Raw genomic sequence first — 27,357 nt, forward strand, 5'->3', positions numbered from 1 at the left:
CCCAACTTACTACTAACGAACTAACAAAATGCAGTGTTAATGACAGTCATAAATATGTTTAAATGTATTGAATGACAAAAGTAAAGACCAGTGTCTGTGTTTTAAATTCACCTTTGCACTGCATGTGATTACATTATTTGAGCGTTATTATAAAATGTTACTAAAGAAATGAAATGAAACTAAAGCTTTGAAAACAGGAAAGCTGTAGCTGATTTAAATTTGGTCAATGTTACCCTAAAGGTCGTCACGTCTCAATAGGTTTCAGTGCAGTTGAAACATTTTCCGGCAGATCGTTCAATGTGTGCAGAAATCACACATAAGCTCTTCACTTTTAAACTGACCTCAGTTTTGTGCGCAAGATCATCGCCCGTGACGACCAAGTACTTTTAAGCAGTTGAAAAGTCAGCTGAAGAGACAGACCAGGAGCTTGCTGTTGATTTTGTTTGACAGTTTGTCCCCCAAAGTGAGAATTTTAGTGAGGACTTCTACTGTTCAGTATTGAGGCATCTGATGGGAGAACTTTCAACAACAACAACCGAAGCTGTGGTGCACTCCAGAGTTTGATTGTGTGGCAGATTAGAGCACACTGTGAATACAGCTGTTTTTTGGCAACAAAAACTACCCGGACCACTAATTAGATCAATCAAATCAGTCAAATTCCAGCAAAGTATTGCTGTGTTTACATTTTTCTGTGACATCCACACCTGTTTAATACATAGTCTGTTTCATCATATTCTCATCTGTTGTGGTTCACCAGATACCTTGAACATGTTATCAGCCTCCCTCCAGACTCACATTTTAGAACTCAGTCCAGCAGCTTATTGGGAATAAATTGTGAAAGCGCAGACGGCGTAGAACACTTGGAATAGTGTTCCTAAACTCCCACCGCTTCTCAGAGAAAACCAGAATTCATCTGACCTTGAAACTGACACATGGAAAAAGGGAAAAGAGAGGAGAGTGGAGATAACGGCCTTCTGTATGCGCTATCAGAGGTAGCAATCTGGCCAGCAAGAGAAGCAGTATGTTTTCTTTGGCAGGCAACCACAGACTCATGGTCATGCAGTGCACAGGTTCATCATCTGATGTGTATAACAGATAGGTCTGTGCTGTCACTAGTCTTTTCTTTCCTTGGATTCTTACCCACTGTTCTTGGTTACTTAAAGTTTTATTAGACTTTTGTGCCTTATCTGTCTGTGCTTTTTTGGCATCAGTGATTACTATTTCTCCCATTTAAACTGTCCTAAATAATAACTTCAGATATCTACTTTTTTCTTGCCCACAAATCTTATTATAGAAATGAAAAAAAGGAAGAATCGATCGCAATAAGAAGGATTTTCCATGTGCACAAAATCTGATGTAGTTTCTTCTTTAGTATTTTGTTGACCTCCATTGTTGTCACAATTTCCTGTGTTTCCTTTCCTTTCCTTTCCTAATGGTCTAGGCTACTATATATTACTCTAGATATACAATATACATTAACTGGCATATATATATGCGGGATTAGTTCACACATCCAGAGCTAATCACAAAGGACTGTTTTTGTAATTAGGGGGTGTTTGCACAACCATGCATTACGACTTGCGGGTCATGGCTTTTTTTAATAACTATTGCATGGAAACAGCTGTTAGCATCTGGTTTTGTGAGTTTTCACCTGTACCCAACTTCTGGTTCCATTTACTCTGATGCATTGAGGGCATTTCCTTTGAAGGCTTTAGACAAAACATACACTTTATTCACTGAATACTTTAATTGTTGCTTTTGGCTTAAAGAACTACCTTCAAGAGACACAATTTATACCCATAGTAGGAGAAATTGCCCTCTATAGATTACACAGACAGACAGCAAAAGCAAGGATACTACTCTATCAAACCTCGATTTAACTATGCAAAAGGAATGAGGAATAAAAACTCAACAGAAGAAAAACAAAGTAGCTAGTATTTCCCTTCTCATCTGTCAGCAGCCAGCTGTGTTGGTCCAGCGCCAGTAAAAACAGAAAGTCCTGCTCAAAAGTCCAATAGAAACAGTCGGTAGTTTGACGTGCAGCTGAACTGGTCTCCATAGTTTTAAAGTGAGCGATCGAGGGCTGTGTGACCTCAGGTATTCACCGGATTCTGAGGATTTGTCTGTGTGTCTGAGAAGAAGAAGAAAGCAGACAGAGAGGAAGGCAGGCTGGAAGACAGTCGGTATGAGCAACAGAAAATGCAGAACTGCAGATTTTCTTTATAGTGTTTGAGACCACCTACTCCCACAAAGGAATAGTTTGACATGAACTGTAAATATGAAGCTGCCACCAGCCACTAGGAGGCTTAACCTCATCACCGCAAGGTTGGCTGGGCTGCCAGTGGAGACTTGAGGAACTTATTGCACGCTGCCAAGAACTTCTGGTATATGGCCCTTATTTTTACACCTTGGTTTTGAACTGTGCCAGGTTGGCTCTTTCCATATGTTTCAGTCTTTGTGCTGTGCTATGGTAACCAAATTCTGGTGGCCAAAAAAAGAAAACAAAAAGGATGTAGGTCTATTTCTCAAGATATCAAACGTTTCCTGTTATGCTGACCCTCAAATTGATATAAACATAAAAATTCTACATCTGCTTTAGAGATTTTCATTTTAATGACTAAGGAGACCTGCAATTAATTTTGTGTTATTCTCTGCAGGCTACATGGTCCAGAGTGCCTCATACGATGACATCCTCAACAATAGGTGGTCCTCTAAAGCTGCCACTGGGACACACCTGGCTGTGGAAAATCTCAAGCCCAACTCTAGGTAACATATTTTATTGTGTATGTTTACAGTATGTTAATGTTCTCTAGATGCATTTGCACGTACAATGTGTGAACATCCAAAATACTTTCCAGCTGGAGCAGTGTACAAGATCATCTCCCATGTGGGAGTCATAAAAACAAAAGAAGCTTATTTTACAAACAAAGACTTACTTAGCTGCATGAATCTTTTACCTTGACCTCTGCGTGACCAAATATGCATGTTGCCTGTGTGTTCTGTGTGATTGCATGTAGATGTTTTTGTTTTGTTTTGTTTGGAACATGGCTGACTGTGATCAAATTAGTTTTATATTATTCAAAGCATGTACATTTTATGCAGTAGTGGCAGGAAAAGTCTTTAAAGTGGAAAACCAGCAGTTTGGTTAAGAAACAGATATGAATCTTTTTTTGTGACGTGCAGTAAAACTCAGATGAGACCCGAGAAAATTCAGCGGAACATAAATACAGCACATATTATCTGACACTTGCACAGAGATACAGCCATCTCAGTCTGTTTCAGTTATTAGAGCATGTTTCCACAGCCGTGTGTTACGAGACATGGGTCATGGCTGTCAAAATAAATGCATGGAAACATGAACCCAAGACAGAAAGAGAGTCTTGGATTCCTTTGTTGTTCACCTGTGCTTTTAGGGGTTTCTGCTAAAAGAATTTACGATACTCTAAATGGTGCAGTAACTTATACCTAGTTGCAGTAATTTAAAAATAGATTAATTTTTTCGAAATCGATACACAAAGTTTATGTGTTATTTAGTCAGTTGGTGCATTTAGGCCATCCAGATAATCTTCAGCAGTTCTCAATAAATATAGTGATTAAGTACTGGCAAGTGCAAGAAGACACAAAAGTGAAACTACTTTATATCCTTTAGCAAAAACAACATGTGTGAACCATGCATAGTTCAAATGAATGCTATTAATGGACACTAAAGGCTTTTATATAGTATATTGCACAGTCTAAAGCAAGAGTCTTTTTAGGTTTGTGAACTGTCAAAAAAACAGATGAACACAAAAAGCTTTCCAAAAGTATGCAAAGGGTTTTTATTCCCGCCAACCAGTTTATATCCAGGATCACGGAATGGTTTATGGGATAGTGTTAGCATTTCCCATGCTGGAGGCTCCTTCATGGTTTCCAGAACTACTGAGCAAATTTGTATTGCATTGACTAACAGCATAACTGCATATAAGTGAAACTTATCCTTTTTTTTGCATCCACAAGTTTCCCTCTTTCTATCAGTGAGTCATGTGGTGGGTAATACTTTATAATAACTACACAAGCATTAATAAGTTATTAGTGAAGACCTCAGATGGGTTATGCATGAATTTTACAATAAATATTTATATGTTGCGTATTGCTTTGTGCTCTTCCTGTTGTGTCATTTATAACAGCTTTGTAAGGCATAAATAGGTTCACTTTAGAAAAACTCGTAACTCCTTTAATAGACCATGAATTACAATATTAGATAAGTATTTATAAAACCTCAATTAACATTCTCACAAATAACTGATATCTTAATCATTACATGTATAAATGTATATCTATGTACTCTGTTAATTACTAAGACTTTTTAAATTATTTCATAAACCATTACAGCTCCTAAAAAGCTATTTTTTACTTGATGTAATACTTAAAAGTGGTGAATCCATCATTTGTAAAGTATAAAATGCTGACATTAGTCCCTTTATATGAGCTTATTTAGCAAGAACCTTTTATGTCTGTGTTTATAAATGACATATTACAGAGAAGTAATGCTTTATAAAGGATGACTTGAGTATTTCCTAATACCTTACTAACCCTTAATAGTGTGCTTTGTTTTAAAGTATTGCCATATAGTGCATACATAATATATATATTCTACTTCCATTGTATATAAGGTTTTTTTAAATGTAAAACTGGCTTTCGTCAAACAAAAGTCTAGCAGTTTTCACTCTAAATAGCTAATGAATACCTGAACTTGTAAAAATGGAAATCTGCAACCATTTAACAACATGTAGTAATTCATTTAAAGCCTTTTTATGCATAGAAATTGACAATTTTCTAATTTCCCTACTTCTGGTTTTCTAAGCATCTATTTCTCCTGCTGTATGTAAGAGAAGTTTACAGAATACAAATTGGTTGTGAATTTCTTACATATGTGAATATTTTTGAAACAGTTTAAAATTTGCTTTTGTGGGTTCATCTTGTGGTTCAGCTGTCATTTATTATGAAAAGCATATTATGAGGCCAGGCCAGATTTGGCTTGAAAAGGTACAACATGTGCAGTTGCCACATAGAATTTCTTTTTGAATGAAGGTCTCTGCATTGAAAGTTTCAAATAGCAAGCAACTTTGGTCCTTGATACTGTATTTATTTTCACAATGTCCTTTTTTTCCTACCCACTCAGATTTCTTCTCGTCTTTCTTCTTCCATGACGTCATCTCTCTATAGCTGCATTGCTTTCTTCTCTCCCTCTCCCGTGACATAATTTGGTGAACCTCTTCATATGGCCGTGGTGATTGGATCCAGGCTTCATGGCTGTATGTGTTGAAAGTTTTTAGACTTGAAATTGACAGATGATGAACTTACTGTGTGTGACCTTGCACAGTATACGAAAGCTCACGCGCGCACATCATGCACAGTGGAAAAATTTGCAGTCTCTCAGTGTTGTCACTGCTGTTTTTTTTTCAAATGTGACAGGACTTTATAATTCCTCAACCACCTGGAGATGAAATGAGATCACTGTTTGGCTTTGTTTTGCACTCTGGCAAGAAAGCTCGTGACATCTAGTAACGCTTTTGGGTGACAAATTTCTCTTTTGATTAGAGTCTCTCTCGCTTTCTTTACTTTTCCACATCCTTCCTTTTTGTTGTCATTCATTCTTCTACTTTCCTCTCAGCTGTTAACCTTTGCTTTTATAGATGTGTCTTTTTCCTCTCAACAATCCCTTTTGCCTCACCTCAGTCCTGCTCTCCTTTTCCCTTGAACGTGAGAGCCTTTTTATTGTGCTGCGCTCACTTTGGATTCATACAAGCATAAATCGGGCTACTCTTAAATCTTAAAGAATGTCAAGTGATCTGCTGCGATCGTTATCATTTTCCTATTTTTAACCAGTAACAACAAACAGGTGGAGTGGCACGTTAAATGCTAAAACTTTTATTAAAGCTATACTTTGTGCTCTGTTGTCATTCAGGTACTACTTCAGGGTGCAAGCGAAGAATGTGTTTGGTGTGGGACCATTCAGCGAAACGCTCTCCTATGTTACTGAATCAGGTTGTATTCTGTCATCACCTGCAACTGTAAACTTTGAGATACCCTAATGATTAAAGTTCAGACTGACTCTACATTTTCTTTCCTTACTGTACAAAAATAGAAGAATAATTCTCGCGGTTATATTCAGCGCACAATATTCACACAGAGAGTCGCCCTTGAAGAGAAGCCGACTTGCACATGTACACTGCATTACACGGTCTATTGGTTTTTCTTTCCCATCATCAGGTGAATGCATTAAACTTGATATGCAGTCTTTTTCGCCCCTGGTGTTTACTTTCTTTTTTGTTTTTTCAGATGACCCTCTCCTCATTGAAAGACCACCTGGTAGGTCTGCACACTAACAACACATTTCCAACTTAGAGACAAGTTATACTGAAAAATAATGAAAAGTTACAGTAATTTAGGATGGATTTTCTCTTCCAAAGCTTTCCTTATAATAGTAACATAGCTAATGTTGAACTTCTGTGATAATTAACTGGATATTGTGTTCACTATTTTCTAGTGTGTGACAGTTGCGTTTGTCTATTGTTATCCTTTGTATTTATGTTTATAACAATATGACCCCAGGAGTGATCTGGCCACAAGTGATTTTTCATAACAATGATATTTTGACTTGGTTAAAAGGCAATAATGATGATAAGTAAAACATTTAAATGCTTCTGTGTGTAGGCAAAACATATATTCATCACTTGATGAATTCCTGAATAATATAACACTTGACATATAAAAAAAAAGAAACCAAAAGGTAAAAATATCAAAGAACATTTTAGGTAGAAATGCAACTTAATGCTCTTCTTCCTCTATTCCTTAATGCAATCAGGAGGCGAGCCAATCTGGATTCCCTTTTCTTTCAAGTTCAACCCAGTCCACAGCAGCTGTAAGGGCAGCCAATATGTCAAGCGGACATGGTACAGGAAGTTTGTGGGTGTGGTTCTGTGCAATTCCCTACGATACAAGATCTTCATGGGAGACAGTCTAAGAGGTAAATATATTTCTGATGCTTAAAAATCTGAAATAAAGACTGTTTCTATGGAGGAAGAGGTGTGGCAGTCACCACCGACTAAAGTGTGATCACACAACCAATGATAAAGGCTATTAGGATGCAAAGCACATAGCCACAGACCTGGAGTTATAATTGGTAATTACTGTTCTTTGCTAAACCTTTTCTTTTTGGCTACCTGCTTACCTGCTATAAGAAAGATGACAGTGGGAAGGAAAACCTCCCTTTTAACAGAAGAAAGAAACCTGCCAGGCCCTTCATGAGCCTGGTCCAAAAGGAAAGTTTAAACCTAATCTCAAAAGTAGAGAATGTTTCTTTCTCCCAAACTGGGACCTGGTTCCAAAAAAGAGGAGCCTTAAAGCTGAGGGCTCTGCCTCTCATTCTGTTTTCAGAAACAGGTCTGAAAGAAAAGTGCTCTATTCAGGTAAAACGCTTCTATAGTTTGCCTGGCTCTGCCATTATTATTACACCATTTGGCAAGATTTATTATGAATTGCCTCCCACCATAGCAATGGGAAATGTTATAATAAAGATACCTCTCCCTTTTACCCACAGACCCATTTTACAGTATAGGAGATACATTTGGCCAGGGAGAGGACCACTGCCAGTTTGTGGACTCCTACAGGGATGGAAGGACAGGCCCAGCCTACTTGTCAAATAATCTGCCCACAGCACAAGGTAAATAAAAACAGACTGTGCATATTGTTTTAAATTTGCAGCCTGCACTGTTAGCCCTTACTTATCATTTGTTTCTATGCCGTCTGCCTTTCTGGCTCTGTAAAGGGCCAGCTGGTTGATTTATACCCATGCAACATATAAAGATGCAGAATGTTGTTTGCATGAATGCTCGTTAAAGTGATTTTTGTGTTGTGTTTTAGCCCAAATTTCACATGCTTTTCATTACCCCAATTTTTCTAATTAAACCATAAGTTCTTAGATTAAAGTCATGAATTGCTGGTAGTTATTAGTTTCGGGTCATTTTGGTACACCATGAAAATGCTTAAAACTTGCTCCATATAAGCAGTTGACTATATTTATGGTAAGTATGCAATCTTCTAAGGGTATTTTCTTATATGCCAGGCATTTTAGCATTGTGGCATCAGGCGAATGTACGATTGGGAGTGTGGTGTGTGTGTGTGTGTGTGTGTGTGTGTGTGTGTGAGAAAGAGAGAGAGAGAAAGAGAGAGAGAGAGATGTGGTGCTGAGCAACCACACAGATGTGTATCAAACCCACCCCGTATTATATATACAGCTGTGATTGACCTGGCAAGGGAAAGACCAGTTGGGAATATGTATGAATGGGAGGGAGGCCAGTCACATTGTGCTGGAGCAAATGAAACAGGTCTCAGATTTGTCTAATTCCCACATTAATGGCAGTTATCTCTGAAAGTTTTACAATGTAAGAAATGATCAAATTCACAACCTCCGGGGTAGCAGCTTCTCTGTGCTGCGGTGCTGTCCTTTTCTATCAAACATAACTGAAACAAGAGTAAATAGTGCATTTGTTGTGGACTATTTCTATTACTATTGTGGAAGCAGTACCTTTGCATCAGAACAGGGTATGTAGGATTGCCTAAAACACCATATCTATTATGCTCAAAGAATATGCCACTCTGCGCCACAATGAGAGTGTCTCTGATGCGTTCACAAAACTGCAGTTCCATAAAAATAGATGCATTTGATAAATTCTCAAATAGTGTTATTGTTTTCAAATTCCATTAGAAACCAACTTACATGTCATTTGCCATAAACTCATGTCCACTGATGTGCCAGTGGAGAAATGCCATTCATACCTGTATAGGTTTTGACCAGCGCTTTTTTACTACTCACACATTGAATTGTTGCACATTATCTCATTTTGTTGTGCAGTTTAATGGATGGGGATGCTTCTATTTATTTACCTGTCTAAATGAGGATGGCTTTTAGCTATAAATAACTTTTTCTCTATTGCAGGATACTATCGTTCCTACAGACAAGAGCCAGTTACATTTGGGGTTATTGGCCGACGCACGCCCCATCCATTTGTGGGCTGGTATGAATGCGGGGTGCCCATTCCTGGAAAATGGTAACACAGTGAGAAGAAAAGACATTGTTGGGCAACTGTTCTGCATCCTGCTGCAGGCCTTCACCTTTTCCGGTCCTGCCCTAAAAATGGACTTTTGCCTGCCACTACAAAAAGACACCACTTCGAATTTGTTACAGCTTCACACAAAAGGAGAATATAGTACTTTTAAACAATTCAGTGTATATCTTTACAATGCACTTTTTATATAAAGCAGTCTGTATATGAGGGGGAAAAAGAAGCATGTGTGCTCTTGCTTAGTTTAACTCTTGTCTCAGAGTGCCCTATTTCCAACCATTCCAGTGACAGGTCCCCACCCAGTGTTATTTATTTGACCAGTAATGCAGTGACATTGGACCAAAGAAGAAGCTGCAAAGCAAACTGTAAGAATGGGCACTTGAGGTGTGTGTATAGGTCATTTTTAATCATGACATTTGTATTTCATAATGTAATAGCTTTATTGTGTTCATAAACAATCATACTGTTTTTACAACTTTTGGTATTCACCAGAATCCATTAAAAGTTACTGTGTAAGTTTTGTATGTGTACGGAGAAAGAATAAAAGACCAAATATTTGCTCAGGAACTGTGGGAGATTTAATAAAGGTGGTATGGGAAACAGCAATCCAAAAACATGAATCATATTGGACTTTCCTCTCCTGACACATTCTTCTCTACCAAAAGCTTTTACACATGATCCAGAGCTACTTAATCAACTTAATGGAAGATCAGAGTATCAGATACGGTTTAGCTGAGCCAGTTGGAACACCACCTATTATAATCTCAAAAACAACACATTGTGGAGAGCAGCAGGTGCACAAAGAAAAACTGAAAAGCAATCATAGTCAGTGAAAACTAGTCAGCTTCGACATGTACCTCTGTGTATTGCAGAGTTCTGATAATGTCATTTTACTTGGAATTTAACATTTAATCCAAAATAGAATTTCTGCGTGTTAGCACTACATAGTTAGCATTATATAGTTAGTATTATGTGTTTAAATATTGCACATTTTCGCATTTACACTCACCAGTCTTTGCCTTCAGAATTGCCTTAAATATTCATCTTCATGGTATAGATTCAAAAAGATTCTAGAAAAATTCCTCGGGGGTTTTGCTTCATACTGACAAGACAGTAACAAAGAGATCCTTCAGATATTTTTGTTTTGCACGTCCTCAAAGGAAATTTCCTACAGGCGCTCTTTTGAACTGAAATCTGATGACTGTACAATGAAATCATTGCCATGTTCAAAAAGCCTGTTTGAGTTGATCTGAGCTTTTGACATGGTGTGTTATCCTGCCGGAAACAGCCATCAGAAGATGTGTACCCAGTAGCTATGTAGAGGTGGACATGGTAGGATGGAGCCATGCTTTCATGTTGTTTCTGCCTAAAATTAGAATTATGCAAAAGTAATCAAGACTTTAACATCAGGCAAAATATTTTAAATCTTTTGTTACCCAATTTTGGTGCAAATTGTAGCCTCAGGTTCTTGTTCTTAGCTGACAGTAGTGCCACTTGACTTGGTCTTTTGGCGCTGTATCTTACCTGCATCAAGGTTTGACTTGTTGTGTGTTCAGATGCTCTTCTGCATCTTACAGCTGAAAGCAGTTTTACCTTTCTCCTCTGACCTCTGGCATCAATGAGGTAATTTTACTCAGAGAACTGCTGTTCAGTGGAAATTTTCTCTTTTTGGTCCATCCTCTATAAACCCTAGAGGTGGTTATGTGAGAAAATCCCAGTGGATCAGCAGCTTCTGCACATCTGACACCAACACCTTAAATCACCTTTATCCCTGCCTGCACACACACACACACAAACACACACCAACACACACCACACACACACACACACACACATATATACATATACATATATATATATATATACATATACATATATATGTATATGTATATGTATATATATATATGTATATATATATATATATGTATATGTATATATATATACATATATATATATACATATATATACATATATATACATATATATATATATATATATATATATACATATATATATATATATATATATATATATATATATATATATATATATATATATATATATATATATATATAAATGAAATAGCATAATTTCATTATGATTACATTATTCATGTAATAAAGAGGAAGAAAAAAGGAATCACTGATGTATCTGAAATGTATACTTTGTTACTTTGTTAAATGTTGTTTGTTACCAGCCCCTGACTTAACTTTTGATAAACTACTACAATGTATAATTTCTTCTTCTAAACCATTGTATAAAAATGGGTGATTGAACACAGTTGTATTTATATTTAAAGCATCAGAATACCTATTTTTTTAACCACAGCAGCTTGATGTACGAATCACATCTCCAGGGTCGGATTTGGAAAGACTTTCAGTAAGATTTTGTTGAGCCAATTACCACTGGTATACTTTGGATAATGTAAAAATAAATATTAATCTAATTATCTGCCTATCTTATTGTTACAAAATTCAGAGAAAGTTTTTTCAAGGAATCAACTTTATTTCCATACTCAAAACCATCTGCGGTGCTCATATTTTGCTGTGTTATTTGAGTGGAAATGATTCTGCTTCTTGGTGAAATAACTGACAGAAGAAAACTTAATCCTAAGTGGGTCTGTGCCACAATAAACCTGGTGGAAAGTATTTCACCAATTAAGCTGAATGAATAGAAAGCTTTCTTTGTATTGATTGCCGATTATTCAGTGCTGCGTTTTTTTTTAGATTTTGAGGTGAATCTTTTGTGGTTAGATTTATTTTCCAACAGCAGAACCACAGCTACTCTTTTGAGAGCTTGCCTAAAAGTCATTGCAAACATTTTTCAGTCATTTGTGACTGTAAGGAAAATGATGATATTAACCATCTCTGTGTCAGAGGAAAACCAAGTACTACTCTTACAAATCCCCATCGTTCTTATGAGAATGGAAAACACTTTTTCTATCCCTGCAAGATGAAAAAGATTGAAATCAATCTTTACTACTCATAATACTACTTTGGCCATCCATCCATCCATCCGACCAAAAGCCCAGACCTGCTTCTCCCCAGTCACCTCCTCCAGCTTATCTGGGGAGATACCAAGTCATTTCCAATTCACCTGAGATATAAGGGTGTCCTGGGTCTGCCCTGGGGTTTCTCCCAGTAGGACATCCCCGTAACACCTCAGATGGAGTAGGAGCTATACTCTGCTTAACTGCCTTACCCTTTACTTGTCGACAAATCAGCATTCAGTCAAAGCATAGTGTCATCAATGTCGAGCACTGTACAGTTGGGATTTTGGAAGACTGCATGGAAGCACGTCTGCATTGATTAAAAACCCCTCTCTAGGCTCACTGTAGGCAAACGCATCACTTATTTTCTTGAGGCAGTCATTTTGCTTCCTTTTCAAATATATCAAAGGTCCAAACATAGTCTCTTATCTGAGGAGCACAGGCGGTCAATTGTTGAGCTTGGCTCAGATTTGTTATGGCAGTCAGATTTAAAACACAATAAATGCATCGTGAGATCTGGGAGGGCAAAAATATTTCCCCTGGCCAATGACTAAAAGATAATGGATAATGGTTTTGTTTTGGAGTCAGCAGACCAATTTGTCAACGCTTTAGTGGGTGGTTGTCAGATTTCGAACATAGTTTCCAGGTACACTGTGTGGATGAATGCTTTTGCTACCATGTGTTTTCAGTGAGTGATGAGAGTCTCTTTGCCCCAAAATATTTTCATTGGCTGCAGCTTGTATTGCCATTTGGCCTGAATGGAGAATATTGCAATATTTAATTCTAAGCACATTGGGGAACTCCAGCCTACTCTGAGACCTGAGATGGCCATTGAGACAAGAAATTTCAATATCAGTCTTTATCTACAAAAGACGTTTTTGATCAAGGAAAAGATCAGAGGTTTACAGAGACAGATGAATATATTGCTTTCAGGGATACAGTGTTAGAGAAAGATTTAAATAACTGAGGCCTGTCATAAAACATCGGGCTATTGTCCACACATTAGCTCACTAAATGCAGCCAGTTTGGAAAACTGATTCCATATGCAATACCAGTGTGTAAAGTTACTTTTTGATGTTAGAGTGTATACAGATTTATAATGATTTTATAGAGATGATAGGGTATATTTCAAGTCACAGCTACCTTGGATTCTTTAAGATAAAGTTGTTGTGATGGATGTCCTTGGCAGCAAGCAAATTTACAGTCGTGTGAAGAGAAAGAACACCCTTACTGCTTCCACAGAAATTAAGAGGGTAAGTAGCAGCAAGAATATGCTAATCAAATACACTGGTAACAGCAAGCATGAGCACCTCCATAAGAGGAGAGGTTTGGGCCGGTTGATGTTCTGAGGTTTACCCATTTCCTTAATCTTCCCAGCAGTACGCATCTCAGTAACGTAACACAAAAGTCAGTCTGTGCAATGCTCAAAGAAACTGCATAAAGAAGAAAAGCTACATCTTAGATGCTAAAGACCTCAGTAAGCGTGACAGTCCTATTAGCTTATGTCAATACAGCTATTGAAGTCTGAAGAAATATTGTTTTTCTGGAAAAGTTGCCAAGAGAAAGCCACTTCTCTCTAAAAAGAACATGGTAGCCCAGTTCAGGCTTGCACATTTGTATCTGAACAAACCAGAAGCCTTCTGGAACAATGTCGTAGGGCAAAGGAGATCAACGTAGAGACATTCGTCCATAATGCTCAGTGTCAAAAGCCTAACAAAACATATCAGCCCCTCATACCAACTGTTTTAGTGCTAGCTTAAAAGCATCAAATGCAAATCTTTAACACAACATAACACTTTCAAATAAATTATGGTTTTACCTCACTAACCTAGCTAACCTATCAGCCAGCTAGCTAGGGCTAGCTAATATCTTAGCATATGCCCTGCTGGACTACTAACCTCTGTTACCCATATAGGCAGTCCACAAACTTTTGTTAAAGAAATAAGACGGTAAAAATAAAAATGTATAGAGCTATATATTTTGAATCTCAATGAGTAATAAAAAGCAGTACAAAAAGATTGGCAGATGACATCATACTGACACACATACACATCATACTGGGGTAGTTAGCAGCACTTGACTTTAATTTAATGTCATTACAACAAAGGGTGTAAGGAATGGAAGTGGCAGAGGCATGAAGTAGTATTAAAATCCAAACAGTGAAATACATTCATACAAAAATCTCCAAGCTAATCTATTGTGCCAAAGGAATTTAATTTATCTCATATTAATAAATATTCTTTTGATCACAAGACTATTTGACTGTTGATGGTTGCAGCCTGGTGTCATTGAGTGAAGTTAATACTGACAAATGTCTGTTTAAGACCACATTTACGTCACGTATACAGTTGTTTTCATCAGTGCAGGGTGGCCTTGTTTGTTACTTGGGGCAAAAAATGTGCCATGCATACCAATGGCCTTGACTAAGTTTGGCTAACCAAGTGCTGCTGTTACTTTGTCTCCTGATTAAGAATTTACTTTCTCACTCTGCAGCATTAGACTTTGGACTTAGAATTGAAATGTAATTTACTGCATCTGGTTCGTTCAGGACATGCAGCCAAAAGCTGACATCAGAAGATAAAGAAGGGATGAAGTGGTGGTCGGTATCACCCATGCGCACATAGACAAAAAAAGGCACGCACACACACACACCCATACACAAATGCAGCCTTTTAATTTTGTTCAAAGATGTTGAAATTTTGCTTTTTTCAGCCAAGTAAACACTGCGACACCAATCCATTATGACACGCCACTGAAACATCATATGTCAGCTATTTTACAGTGTTTGGCACAAACTCTGTAAGAGTTTTCAGTTAAGGTCTCTGCACAGAGCAAACTGCTGATCCTTTTTTATAAAAAAGGGGCAAAAGGCCATGCTAGCTTGATTGAGTCCAGACCCAGCTGACTTTCCACACGTGGCTCTTGCATTATAAATTTAGCTACTTCTTAAACCAGCTTCTCAGTAACAGTAAGTTACCCCTCCCCTGCCATTGCTGTAGTGATTTAGAAAGAGCTCATTTCAATATATTTGGATGTAACACTTAATAGTTTAATTGCAGAAACATTAAGAATGTATAAAGAAACAAAATGTGGTTTCAAAAGAATGCAGGTCTTCTGACTGTTTTCCACATGCAGCTTTTTTTGTTTCTCTTTGATAGAAGTGGGTCACATGCTACTTGGACTGGAAAAAGTTAGACTTCATTCTAGAGAGCTGAAATCATCGCAAGAAGAACGAGTTGAAGGCTGAGGAAAGAAAAGCAAAAAGAGCAGAGAAGGGTGTGAAACATACTCAGAAAAAAACGTTTACAGGTTTTATTTCTTTTATTTGTGTATGGAAATATTTAGGCAAGGAGCATTTAATAAGTTGATTTTTGTATGATATGATTGCAAGAACTTTGTTTCTCCTTTGTAATATACACCTTGTAATCAGCCAGCAAATCACAGCATGTTTTAAGTTACATTAATTTCACACAGTAATAAAGTAGTAGCTGCATTGCACTGAGGGGAAACTGCCATCTGCCTTTTGCTTGAAGTTTTCTCTACCTTTAACACAACTGCACATCACTGCCAAATGGTGACACCTGAGAGAAGCACATGTTCTTTGATTCAAAGTGTCACCAAAAAGTTTTCAAATTAATATTTTAGAGTGTAAAACCTGCATTTATTCAGTTGACTTTGGGACTGATAAGCTGACCACCACTCCATAGAGTTTTGGTCTAAACTGTATATGATGTCCTAATCTATCCTCCAAACTTCCACACGTAGGCAGAATGAAGCACTTTACCTCTTTGTTCTGGGAGTGGCTCCTTGTAACACCTTCTTAGCAACTGCCTATAAGCTCTTTTAGACTATTGTTTGGACCATGACCAGGTCCTCAACATATTTGCTGGCAGTGTAGTCATGTGCGAGAAAACACCACCATCTGCCAAACACTAATACCTTTGTAGAAACAAATCCTGGCATCTCTTCACTGACATATGGAAGAAGACCTTAGCAAACAACTGAAGTACCCAACCCAGATACCAACATGGCTGTAACCAGACATAATCATTGTATTGAATCCATGCTGGGACCCCAATGGGCAAAGAAAATTAAAGAAAGCATGCCAGGTACCATGAACTAGCAGATGCACGCTAAAGGAAAGGCCGGTAATCCCACTGTGAGCCAGTGCAGGTTGGCTGCCAAGGATTTGCAGGGCGTTCACTCTGCAAAGCACTTCTATTGCTAGGCATCACTGGAAGGATAAAAATAGGGCCATAGATCAAATACTGAAACTGCAGAGAAAACCAAAAGGTGGATTAGGATCAAGAGTGCGTACTTGTGGATAGCTTGGTGCTGGGATCCATCCTGGTTGGTTGGGTCTCCTGGAAAAGCCCGCCTGATGGTGAAGGACCTGAAACCCCTGATGAGTCCAAGTTACGAGGTTACCCCACCAAATCTGTGAGATGTATCTTTCATCAGTGCAACAAGGTGTACCACCGTCACAGTCAAATGATATTGCCTATTTATTTTAAGTCATTATCAAGCTGATAGCATATTATTAATTTGTAATCATGTTTTTTGACTCATTTTTTAATTTAAGTCCAACATAAACTTTCAATTGTAGTTCTTTGTCTTTACTAACTCCTGAAGGTTATGCATCTACCTATTAAATGCCCTACTCTGTTCAAATGTCCACAATGTGCTGTTTGGAATGTAACCTTAGTTTCATGGTAAATCTACAAGCAACAAAATACTTGGGGTTTCTTTCTCTGATATATTTATTGCTGTAATTGTTTTCACCCTACGATGGAATATTAAGTTCTTTATAGATTTAAAAAGTTCAAGGTAGCTTTAAGCAACTCAATAAAAAATGTTACCTGCATCAGAAAGGAGTCCATGCTGGCAAGGATGAGGACATGCAATGAATCATGGTACTGGAGATCACAAACAAGAGCCATAAACAACAGAAAAACAGAGGAAATGCCCTTCCCCTTTGAACAAGGTCCCTAAAGCTCTCAACGAAATAAAAGATCTGGGAATTTTTCAATTGCTCACAGACATAATATTTACCAAACTCCAAGATGACATAATATCCAGGACACACTGACAGAGACTTGGTTGTTTTGCTCTCAGCTCACTGTTCTTTTAATTGGGCTTGGATTAAAGTTGCGGCTCTGTTTTATTCACTGCTCTGAGCTTGTTGTAAAAGTGAGTTGGGCCTATGAACCCAGCCTGTTTAGCCTTGAGCTTTGAGCCTTGTGATTGTATCATTCTCTTGGCACATAATTCGGCCATACATAATCCTGGGAAAGCTCTGCAGGAGGGACGAGCAAGGTCAGTGCAAAGGAGCGAAAAATCATTCTTATCCTATGAAATGATTGGCACTTGGTCTTTTGTTATCTCCATTTAACAGACTGGGTTACACAGAACACATTAAAATCCAAAATGTGAAATATGAACCTATAAGAAGAGGTATCTTTATTTTCCTATTTTTTGCCAGATGCTTGCTGTAAAAGGTTTGCTTTTGGTTTGTCTCTATAATGTACAATCTTAAGCGAGATAAGATGAGTAACTGCAGTAAATATTTTTTTTCTAAATTAAAAAATCAACTCAATCTGGGGGCAGAAATCAATGGAAACTGGAGACTGTGGAAATCTTTAAGCTTAGTTCCTGTTGCCAACATTCATCCAATCCACTTTTAAACAGTTACCACACTCGTAAAGGAATAGTGTATCGTTTTATGTGTGCAGCACGAGCGTGCACACACCCAGACACAGTGTATCCATAACTTCAGAGGACATCATGCAGTCCCCACTCTAACAATTTTCATCATATCCCCAGCCTTAATACCTAACTTTACATTACAATAACCTCAAAATGTGCATTGACCTTAAAATCCAAGTATTTATACTATGGGAACTTGCTTGTTGTCCTCATAAGAAAGCCATGTTCCCATCATGTGATTGTGTGGACAACACAATCACATAAGAACCACAATCTAAAGCGGTAAAATTCTGATACTTTTTTTAAGGGAAACTAATATCCAAGATAATCAGGTCATGCAGAGAGAAAGTGCTCTATATCCCGATTCTGTCAACGGGTAAACTCATTTTATGACGTGGATGTCTAAAATTACTTTGCGCGATGGAAATAAAGCTGGAAAAGTAGGGAAGATTTTAGACATCATTAACTCAAGGACAGCAGGGTATTTTCTTACACTTAAGCTTTGACATTCATTGTTTCTGACCGTCCTGTGTGCCTGTGTGTGAGGTCTGATGTGCTTTTATGTTGCTTGTGAGTCGTAATATTCACCGACAATGACACATACCAAAACACGTATGCTGCTCGTAAACAAGTGCTGATGCATTAATGCATGCAAAAGCACACCATTATGACTCCACAGGTCAAGGCAAATATGCGAACAAATCCTCCCTAATCCAACGGCTTCTGGATAATATTCACTTTTTTGGCTATTAAACCACAACAGATGGATTTAATTTAGGGTTGCTGGGTAATTATTATAATTATTTGCGAGCTACCTAAAGCATTACATCATGTTATGTTACACATGTTGGTTATATAGATCTACAGTAATAAAGCAACAGTGAAAGGCCTGACTGTTTGTTTTTACATCCAAAGTCCATTTTAGACACTGTGATTGACTAATGAGGCTCCTAACATCTTGACTGCCAGGACTGAGAGGCATTTTAGCTGCTCCAGCTTAGTTTAATCTTTGTACAGTGTTAGCTATTAGAAAATCCATTTCAAGGAAACAAGGAAACAGCACTGAAGCTCGAGTGAAAAGAAATAAAGCTACTAATATCCCATTTCATTGAGAAACGCTCCAGACAGACAAAAGATGTCACATCTAAATCATACAATTAGACCACTCTAATACTAGCAAAGAATACTAGACAGTAATAAAAGGCAAGCTTCAGTTTTGTCAAACTTGGGTCTTGGCTTTGTAGTCATGCCAATTCTTCTAATTAGTTTTAATGCAAAACTCTGAAAAAGGGAGAAACAGAGTGGTCACACACGCCCAGCTCAACCAAACTATGCAGATGAGAAAATAAATGCAAAAGTCTTACTCAAACTCTGCATTGTAAATATGTAAATATTTAAAGACAAGCATCCTCTTGCACTGTTGACCCGCTGTACTTTCCACAATTGTGTACACACGAGTTTGGGTGTGTTCACGAGCCAGTGTTCAGATTATCTGGCTGCCTAGCTAAATTAGACCCACATTTTAATAAACCAGAATTTGTCATTAGGAAGAATGATCTCAGCGTCATTTGGTCTATTGGCAGAAATGTAATGTAAAATTTAAAATTACATTTTTATTCATGCACAATCACCTCAAAATATCACTGTTGTGTTTTTGTCATTTAAAATGAGCCTTTTCTACCAAAACAGGCAGATAGCCGTGTTGCACGGTCATGTTGTTACAAAAGCCCAGAACAGGAAAACTAAAGAATGACTACAGAGAGGATCTTTCACCTTTTTAGCAGAGGTATTTATGTGGTTGCAACCCAGTTATTTTGATTCACTGTATCAAGGGTACTGTTGTTTCACACAACAGAAAATCTCTACTTTAGTGACTTTTTCATATTCAGAATGAAGTTCCTTAATGTTAAATATTACTATTTATCTATCCTATTTATCCCAGAAAATACAGTAAGCTTTAGATAACTGTCCCTTGCCTATAGTTTCATATATAACACATCTAAAATTGGTATCAATTTTCTGATCTTAATTTAACAGGAGTAAGTGGGTTTCTCAAAATGTTCACCTACAGTAGTGTGGAAAAGAAAAAATAACTTATTCCGGGGATATAAGTCTTGAAATGCTGTATTTCAGATATCTGATGCAACATTCTATTAATTTAACCAATGTTAAAAAATGTTGTATTCCAAACAGCTAAGCATAGAGTACATATACAGTTTTGAGGAGAAGTTTTTAAACGACTCTGTGCAGTCCTGTGAAAAAAAAGGATCCCCTTATTGAATTAGTAGGGCAAGTAGCAGCCATAAGCTGCTAATCAAAGCACTTCATTGGCTGATCATCAGCAAGTTTAACCGTCTCTATGAAAGCAGAGGTTTCGGCAGTTTGTTGGTCTGGAGCATTCAGGTGTTAACACAATGTGTCCATTCCTCACAGAAATGATAAAAAACCCAAGAGCTACATCAAAGTTCATGACAGCATAATTAGAAAATATAAATTGCTTGTTTGGAAGGGAGGCAAGGAGAAATCCTTTGTTCCTCTAAAGAGAACATGGCAACATGGCTTAGGTTTGCAAACTTGCATCTGAACAAATCACCAGACTTCTGGCAGATGACATGACAGATGACACCAAAGTGGAGAGGTCTGGTTAGAATTCACAGCACCATGTTTGGCTGAAACCAAGCACAGTGTATTGGCACAAACACTTCATACCAACTGTCAAAAATGATGGTGGAGAGGTTGTGATATGGGTGTGTTTTAAGGCAGCCATGGGACCTGGATAACTTGCAGTCAGTGAATTCTCCCTAAACTCTCTATATTAAATTATTTTAAAGTCAGCCTGCCACAAATTAGGACAATAGTCCAGAGCACAGCAATAAATCTACAACAGAATAGCTGGAAATGATCAGATTCAAGGTGTTGCAATGGTCCAGCCAAAGTCCAGACCTCAACCTTATTAAAATGCTGTGGCAGGACCTTAAGAGAGATGTGCATAAATCAATATCTGCCAACCCTAATGAATGTTTTCTGTCACACCATTCCTCCACAATGATGTGAGAGACAGATAAAGTCATACAGAAAAAAATTACTGCTAAAACGAATTGTGGGGTGTATTTCATTTTTTTGCAGGACTGCATAGAATCGTGGGACTCTGTAATGTGAGCTGTGAAGCGTGATTAAACAAATATTTATAAAGTTTAATCCAAGTGAGACTGCTTAGTGCCAAAAAACCAAAGGTGTATTTAGTAAGAACTTCATAATATATCTAGCTAGCTGATACTGAGATCATCGGGCACCGTTTTCCAGCTCACAGGCACCTACGGCTTATTAAAACACCTAAAATGCTTTTGTCAAATGCCAAATTGCTCATATTTTCTGTTACTCCATTATTATCCTCCTCCTCACAGCAGATACAAATACATCATCGGAAAAGTCTGTATCAGTGAACGCCAAGGCCAGGAGCGGCTTTCCTTGATAATCAAAACAAAAACGTGGCAGGGGTATCTTACCTTCGACAAGTTTATTGTTTTTGGAAGGCATCTCCCTCTGCGTTAACTTTTCAGCATGTAACCCCCCCATTGATTAGTTCTAAGATAATGATTTCATCAATTACAGTTTTTAATTGCTCTTGTGTTATTTTTTTCACTTATCACTCAAAAAACATTTTAAAAATAGTCTCATAACGATTGTTTGCAAAAATTCCCACAGAGGCAAGAACAAAGTGAGAGGTCAGCATTTGATAAACAGTCCATTTGCTTTTGTTGGCAAGTGTGGTATCTATCTTAGTGATCTTTTTGAAGGATGAGAATATATCTCAAAATAAAATATAACAGAACATAATATAATATATTTTATTATAATGCAATGAGCGTGCAGCATTTTCTCTTGTTGTCCTTGGAAACATACCGATAACAACTGCGTCTAAGCAAATTCTTCAGTGCATTAATCTTAATTTTGTAGAATAAATCTGGAATTAGACAAATGGTCTATTGTTTCCTTCAAATAAGAAAGAGGAAAAGTGATTTGCTTTCCTATATTTGTTCAGGAAATTCTCTGAAAGAGCCAGTTCTTCTAATTGTTAGGCTGTAATCAGACTGAAAATTTGAAAAATTACATTAAAAAAGAAAAGAAAGACACATGGAGGCTGTCTTGGTACCAGTGATAAAAGATAAAGATAAGATAAAGTACAAACCAGGAAATTCAGTTTGAAGGCTTATCAGATGCCAAGACTCTCCACTGTAGTTGAGACAAGCCTTTAAAGCCAGATATGACTGTTATGGAAAGTTATCAGGGCATCTTATACTCCAGCAGACACCTAGATAAATGGTAAAACAGCTTTAAACTGTTCCATAGAAGCACCCCAGCCCCCTTTTTCCTATGTCAGAAATGCCTTAAACTATCACTCAGATATTTGCACCTTCTTCGAGCACTAATCACTTTGGTGTGCAGATAAGAGTTTTTTCTTTTACACCTGTCATGTGTAAAGACTTGGTCCAACACGAATGCCTTTCAGATGAGAAGGTCTGAAAGTCTGTGACTGTATATACTTCTCTGACAGCCAGGGTTCAGCTTTATTAGTAGTATGACAAACTGCATGAACTAGTTCCTTTAAACTGTGCACTGACCATAAAGTTCAATGCTTCACCATAAGAGCTAGTAGCATGCCATTTTTCACCTGGAATGCAGTCGTGTGAAAAATTGTTATGTATTCCTTCGAACATCCCATGAGTCGGTAGCTTGTAGAATAACCTTTAGCAGCAATAGCTTGAAGTAATTATTTTCTATATGACTTTAATCAATTTCTTATTGTGGAGGAATTTTGGCTCACTACAGCATTGCTTCAGTTCATTGAAGTTTCGGGGCATTGATTTATGCACGGCTCTCCTCAGGTAATTCTTCGGCCATTCTGTTGTTTCTGCTGTTCTTGGGATTACTGTCCTGTTGCATGACCCAATTTCAGCCAAGCTTTAGCTTTCAGACATTTGAATCTAGAATGCTTTGGTATACAAAGGAGTTCATGGTGGACAGCCACTGGTTGTGTGACAAAGCCCCCAGTTTCAGACGCTATAAAAAGTAACGCCTCTACCACCATGCTTGAAAGATGACATTAGGTTTTTGTGTTGATACACAGTGTTTCGTTTTGGCAGTGAATTATGGTCAAACATCTCTACTTTGGTTCTCTGTGTCCAAAAGGCATTTTTCCAGAAGTCTGGTGATTTGTTCAGATGCAACTTTGCAAACGTGATCCATGCTGCCATCTTCTTTTCAGAGGGAAGAGATCCAGAGGATTACATAGAGCGCTATGAAAGCATTTTTTTTTTCATATGACTGACCCTATGCTTAGCTGTTTGGTTCGAAAAAACATATTTAGCATTAAATTAATAGAATGTTACATCAGATTTTGGGAATACAGTGAGGAGGAATGGCATCATCAGAACAGATCAAACTGTAAACACACTGTAAAGTAGGGCATGGATAATTCTTTAATAGCATGAGGCAGATACGGCTCTCTGTTTAGTGCAGGATAGAAAGTGTTTTGGCTTATGGTAACTCTCTCTCTCTGTCTCTCTCAGCTCATTTGTACACCTGAAAAAATCTGATTTATTCCTCTCTGTTAGGTGCTGGATGAAGGTGGAATATGTGTGTTATTGTGTTGGAATTTATCCCCATATGCCATTGAGTTATTGGGTTGTGCTTCTCAGCTGCTGTGATCCTTCAAAATCAATCAACCTTGGCTGCGCAGGATCAGCACGCACACTTGTTGCCAATAATTATTAGCATTCGTTTTAACCCACTAGAGTGTCACACAGCTCAAATAGACTTGCTCAGCTAAGGCTAATTCAAGTCTCTATGTGTCAAACACAGCTCCATACATTTTTAAATCCAAAGAACTGTTTTAAAATGCAGTTTTATCCAGACTGGGGAGCCCCAACCTTTGATTTAGTGCATTTAAAAAATATAAAACTTGAAATTACTTCTATATATCTTCTACACTTGGTACCATCTTTCCTTATTTCTCAAGGTTTTGAATGTTTCACTCTCCTGCCAGAGGTTAAAGAAACAGACTGACAACACAAATTGGGATTTGCAGGGGGTAGTTCTGAGCGAAGACATAATAAATTTAGTCCTTGTGTGCACAATAGATGTGGGCAGGGATAGCTCAGTAGGTAAAGTGGTCGCCCCATGATCGGAAGGTCGGCGGTTCGAATCCACTTAACGGCTACCCTGAGGTACCCCTGAGCAAGGTACCGTCCCTACACACTGCTCCCCGGGCGCCTGCTTAGTGGGCTGCCCACTGCTTCACTGAGTGAATGGGTCAAATGCAGAGAAAAACAAGTAATTTCCCCATGGGGATCAATAAAGTATCCATTATTATTATTATGTTGTTACTTACCATTTAACAACCTTGAAAAACAAGTAAAAAACACTTCAGGGACAAGATTTATTTATACACAGAGGGATAATGACAGATGTGGACTAAACAGAAAGAAGTGCTTCCGTGTGTGGAAGCCTGCGCCATCCTGCAGAGATCACACACGAACAATATCAACACAAATATGCGTAAAGACATAAAGTATGACTCATCATCTCAAGGATTTGAAGTGATGCTCGACCCACATGTTGTCTAATGTCTTATAGCCCTCAAAGTGGGAAATAAAAATATGCATTGCTCTCCTCCCCTCTTGGCAAATTCATGACACCAGTAAATCTTGATTCAAAAAAAGAAAAGAAAAGAAAAGCCCCGCATCTTGAAAAGCAATCTCACAGCAAAGAGAAGTCATACATGGAAAATTTAGAATGCTGTTTCCTGAAGAGGTTTCCAGGGGAGTATTTTTATTTTAACTCTTATTAATCATTCAGTGCAACAACAAAAAAAACATCCTAAATCGCAGAGCCAGGAGTTGTTGTGAAAGAACAAACTGAGCTCTTCTCAGACTGATTGGCCACAGGTCTGCATGGAAAAGTCACATCACAACGGGAGATGCCTGCATTCGCTGGCTAAGGTAAGACAATGGCCAAAAAACAGAAGCACATGGGAGGAACAAAGGCAACACAACACAAGCTGTTTATGGATAGGTGCAACATCTCCGTGATGTTTAAATACATGGAATGTCTTAAGCGAAGGAAACGTTGACTGTGTAACTGCTAATGAAATCCACCAATCCATGCTTTTGTAAATAACTGGGAAACAAGATAAGACACTGACAGAGCTCACAACACACTTAATTACAGAGTTACAAGAACAAATTAGCTTTAATTTAATACTAATATATCTGGTGGGCCTGTTACATAAAAGTCCATTGTTGTCAACATGTTCACCGATACTTTACAGGGTGATAATTTGGCAATGTTGTATTTACATGCTCACTTGTTGTCTCATAGCTAAAAATAGCCACGATAAATCAGTTAAAGGAGCTTTGAAGTTGACCAGTAAAGCTCAGGAGTGAAAAATGTATTACAAACACGCAACTTTTAATGCGATACCTGTATTAAATTATGATATGACTTTAGCACATTTTATCCATAGTAGTAACATCAGGTTTTTATTTTGCAATATGTAGCACCTCAATCACAAAACCAGTTATTTCACAATTGCTATTTTTAATCTCACACACAAGCACTCTTTATGAGGTTGAGAAATTTCTGTTATGAGGCTGTGAAAGCAATTAATTGTGTGTCTGTGTGCAGCATTGCATGCAGTACGCATTTTGAAATGTGTTATGTTTATATATCTGAAAGGACACATGTGCGCTGTGTTAATTCATTCATCGGGACTTGTGCGGCTGTGCACTCGTGTGTTGATCGTAACCCCTGCAAAGTGTCGAAGCCCTCTGCGGTGCTCGGGTTAGTAAAACACTGCAGCAGATGTGTGAGGATGAGGTCACTCACATGCTGCCTTAAAGACTTATGCTGATGCTGAATCACCTCACATGGACAGAGAGCTCACAGGAGAGGCCACAGCAATACTTCTGTTCTACCTTGATAAAAAAAAAAAAGCTTTTGAAAAATTACAAGATTTAAGTCTGCAAGAAACAAACACTAGCTATGACATTCATCTCTCAGATATTAAATGAGTGGCATTGGCTGCATGCTTGGCTGCACAGAAGACACTTAAATCACAAACCTTAAAGAACAGTGGAAAAAAACGAGTAAAGAAATAGAAGTATAAAATAGTGCACGTTCCCGAAATGAACATAACTAAGGCGATTGTATTAAAAAAGGAATAGCAGTATGAAGTTGACTGAGTGTGAAATTAGATGGGACAGTCAGAAGAATGCTTTGAGGGCTTAAATTTCTACGTCCGTCTACCCGACTACTGGTCACACTGCCAATATTGCATCTGTTTCTGAACACAGCAGTTACTATGGAAAATCCCCTGGCAGGAATAATCTCCAAACACACACACACACACACACATACATGCAGGAAAACATAGACATTAAACCTGTATCTCTATGTTCTGCATATCTGTTATATAAGAAGTTTTCTCTTCCTCACATGTCCCTTCCTGTGACATGAAGTGGTCACGTTCCAGGGTTTTAACTTGACTTTCAGGGGGCTTGTTCACAGAAAAGAACTGCTGTTTAGACTTTTTGTCTTATTTAGTCAACATTTCAAATAAAATTCAGACTTGTGAGGCCTGAGAGCAGGAGAATCAAGTACACGAGGAAACTAGTTCAACAGTCCTCCAGCCCTAGTTCTTTCCTATACTGAAAACTGCTCTAAACTACTCCGATGAAAAATGAGCTTTTCTCTTCTTTATCAAACTCGCTGGACAAGAGATGAAAAATATTCTGTTGTGATATCGTAAGTAGCTTTGACCACTTTTTTTTCTTCTCTTTTCAAAATACCTTCTGATGTGACCCAGTCATTTTTTCCATGCTGGTTTGTGCTCTTAGTTTTCCATTTGGAGATGTGTTTAGACAGACAATGAAATATGACAGAGCAGAATGATAAATAGATTCTCATGTATTCCTGCAAAAATACAGACAACCATCTCTTCTGTCCAGCATGATCTCATTATGTATGACATATGAAGTCAGCTTAGAACTGCTTTCACAGATTAAAATAACTTGCTATGATTGCTGGATCACACTCTAGAACAGGTAATGAGCTGATAATCGAATGCTTTCTAGGGTGATTTTCTGTTGTGGTCGGTGATCTTAGCTAAGTGGAACTGTTGTTTGACCCTAAAAACTCTTCACATGTTGTCAGTAACTAGGTTTTTGGACCCTTAAAATACCTACTTGGCATCACTTTCTTCACGGTTTCAAACACAAGTTTAAAATAGGCGTGTGAAGAATTGAAAACAGCTCCGAGACATTTAAATCCTCACTTCAGTGCATCTGGCCACTGATCACTGGGAATGTTTATTTTTATTATTCTTAGTGCACGAAAACCCCAAAACAGGAGAAAGAGATACCAAAATAGTGCAAGCAAACAAATTATGAAATACTGAAGTTTCTACTTCTATAAAAACACAAAGATTTTCCATTGTTTGTTCTGCATGTGTTTCCAAGCTTCTAAGTTTTCCGGGGTGCCTGCATGGGGATTCTC

General features: G+C 37.8%; 1 protein-coding gene and 1 long non-coding RNA gene across 6 annotated transcripts in view; one reads left to right on the forward strand and one right to left on the reverse strand.

Moving 5' to 3' along the window:
* The window catches only part of fndc1 (fibronectin type III domain containing 1), a 42,622-nt gene extending 32,948 nt beyond the window's left edge, over positions 1-9,674 (forward strand). For all 5 annotated transcript variants that reach the window (XM_085247384.1, XM_085247388.1, XM_085247385.1 and 2 more), the window contains 6 exons: positions 2,658-2,766; positions 5,948-6,027; positions 6,322-6,351; positions 6,848-7,009; positions 7,583-7,705; positions 8,981-9,674. In XM_085247384.1, the coding sequence (XP_085103510.1) occupies positions 2,658-2,766; positions 5,948-6,027; positions 6,322-6,351; positions 6,848-7,009; positions 7,583-7,705; positions 8,981-9,096 (620 nt within the window). In that variant the 3' untranslated portion in view covers positions 9,097-9,674. The remainder of the gene's footprint in view (positions 1-2,657; positions 2,767-5,947; positions 6,028-6,321; positions 6,352-6,847; positions 7,010-7,582; positions 7,706-8,980) is intronic.
* Positions 9,675-14,197: 4,523 nt separating this feature from the next.
* Positions 14,198-17,258, reverse strand: LOC146557988 (uncharacterized). The gene is made up of 5 exons (XR_014888645.1): positions 17,149-17,258; positions 16,956-17,012; positions 16,415-16,534; positions 16,210-16,330; positions 14,198-15,339 (listed from the first exon to the last, which is right to left on the reverse strand). It is a non-coding gene; the product is annotated as an uncharacterized LOC146557988 (long non-coding RNA).
* Positions 17,259-27,357: the final 10,099 nt, after the last annotated feature.

The sequence above is a fragment of the Mchenga conophoros genome, linkage group LG15, assembly GCF_057382185.1.
Source record: "Mchenga conophoros isolate Kocher_MC1m ecotype Shallow Benthic linkage group LG15, M_conophoros_male_GT1.1, whole genome shotgun sequence".
NCBI classification, from domain to species: Eukaryota; Metazoa; Chordata; class Actinopteri; order Cichliformes; family Cichlidae; genus Mchenga; species Mchenga conophoros.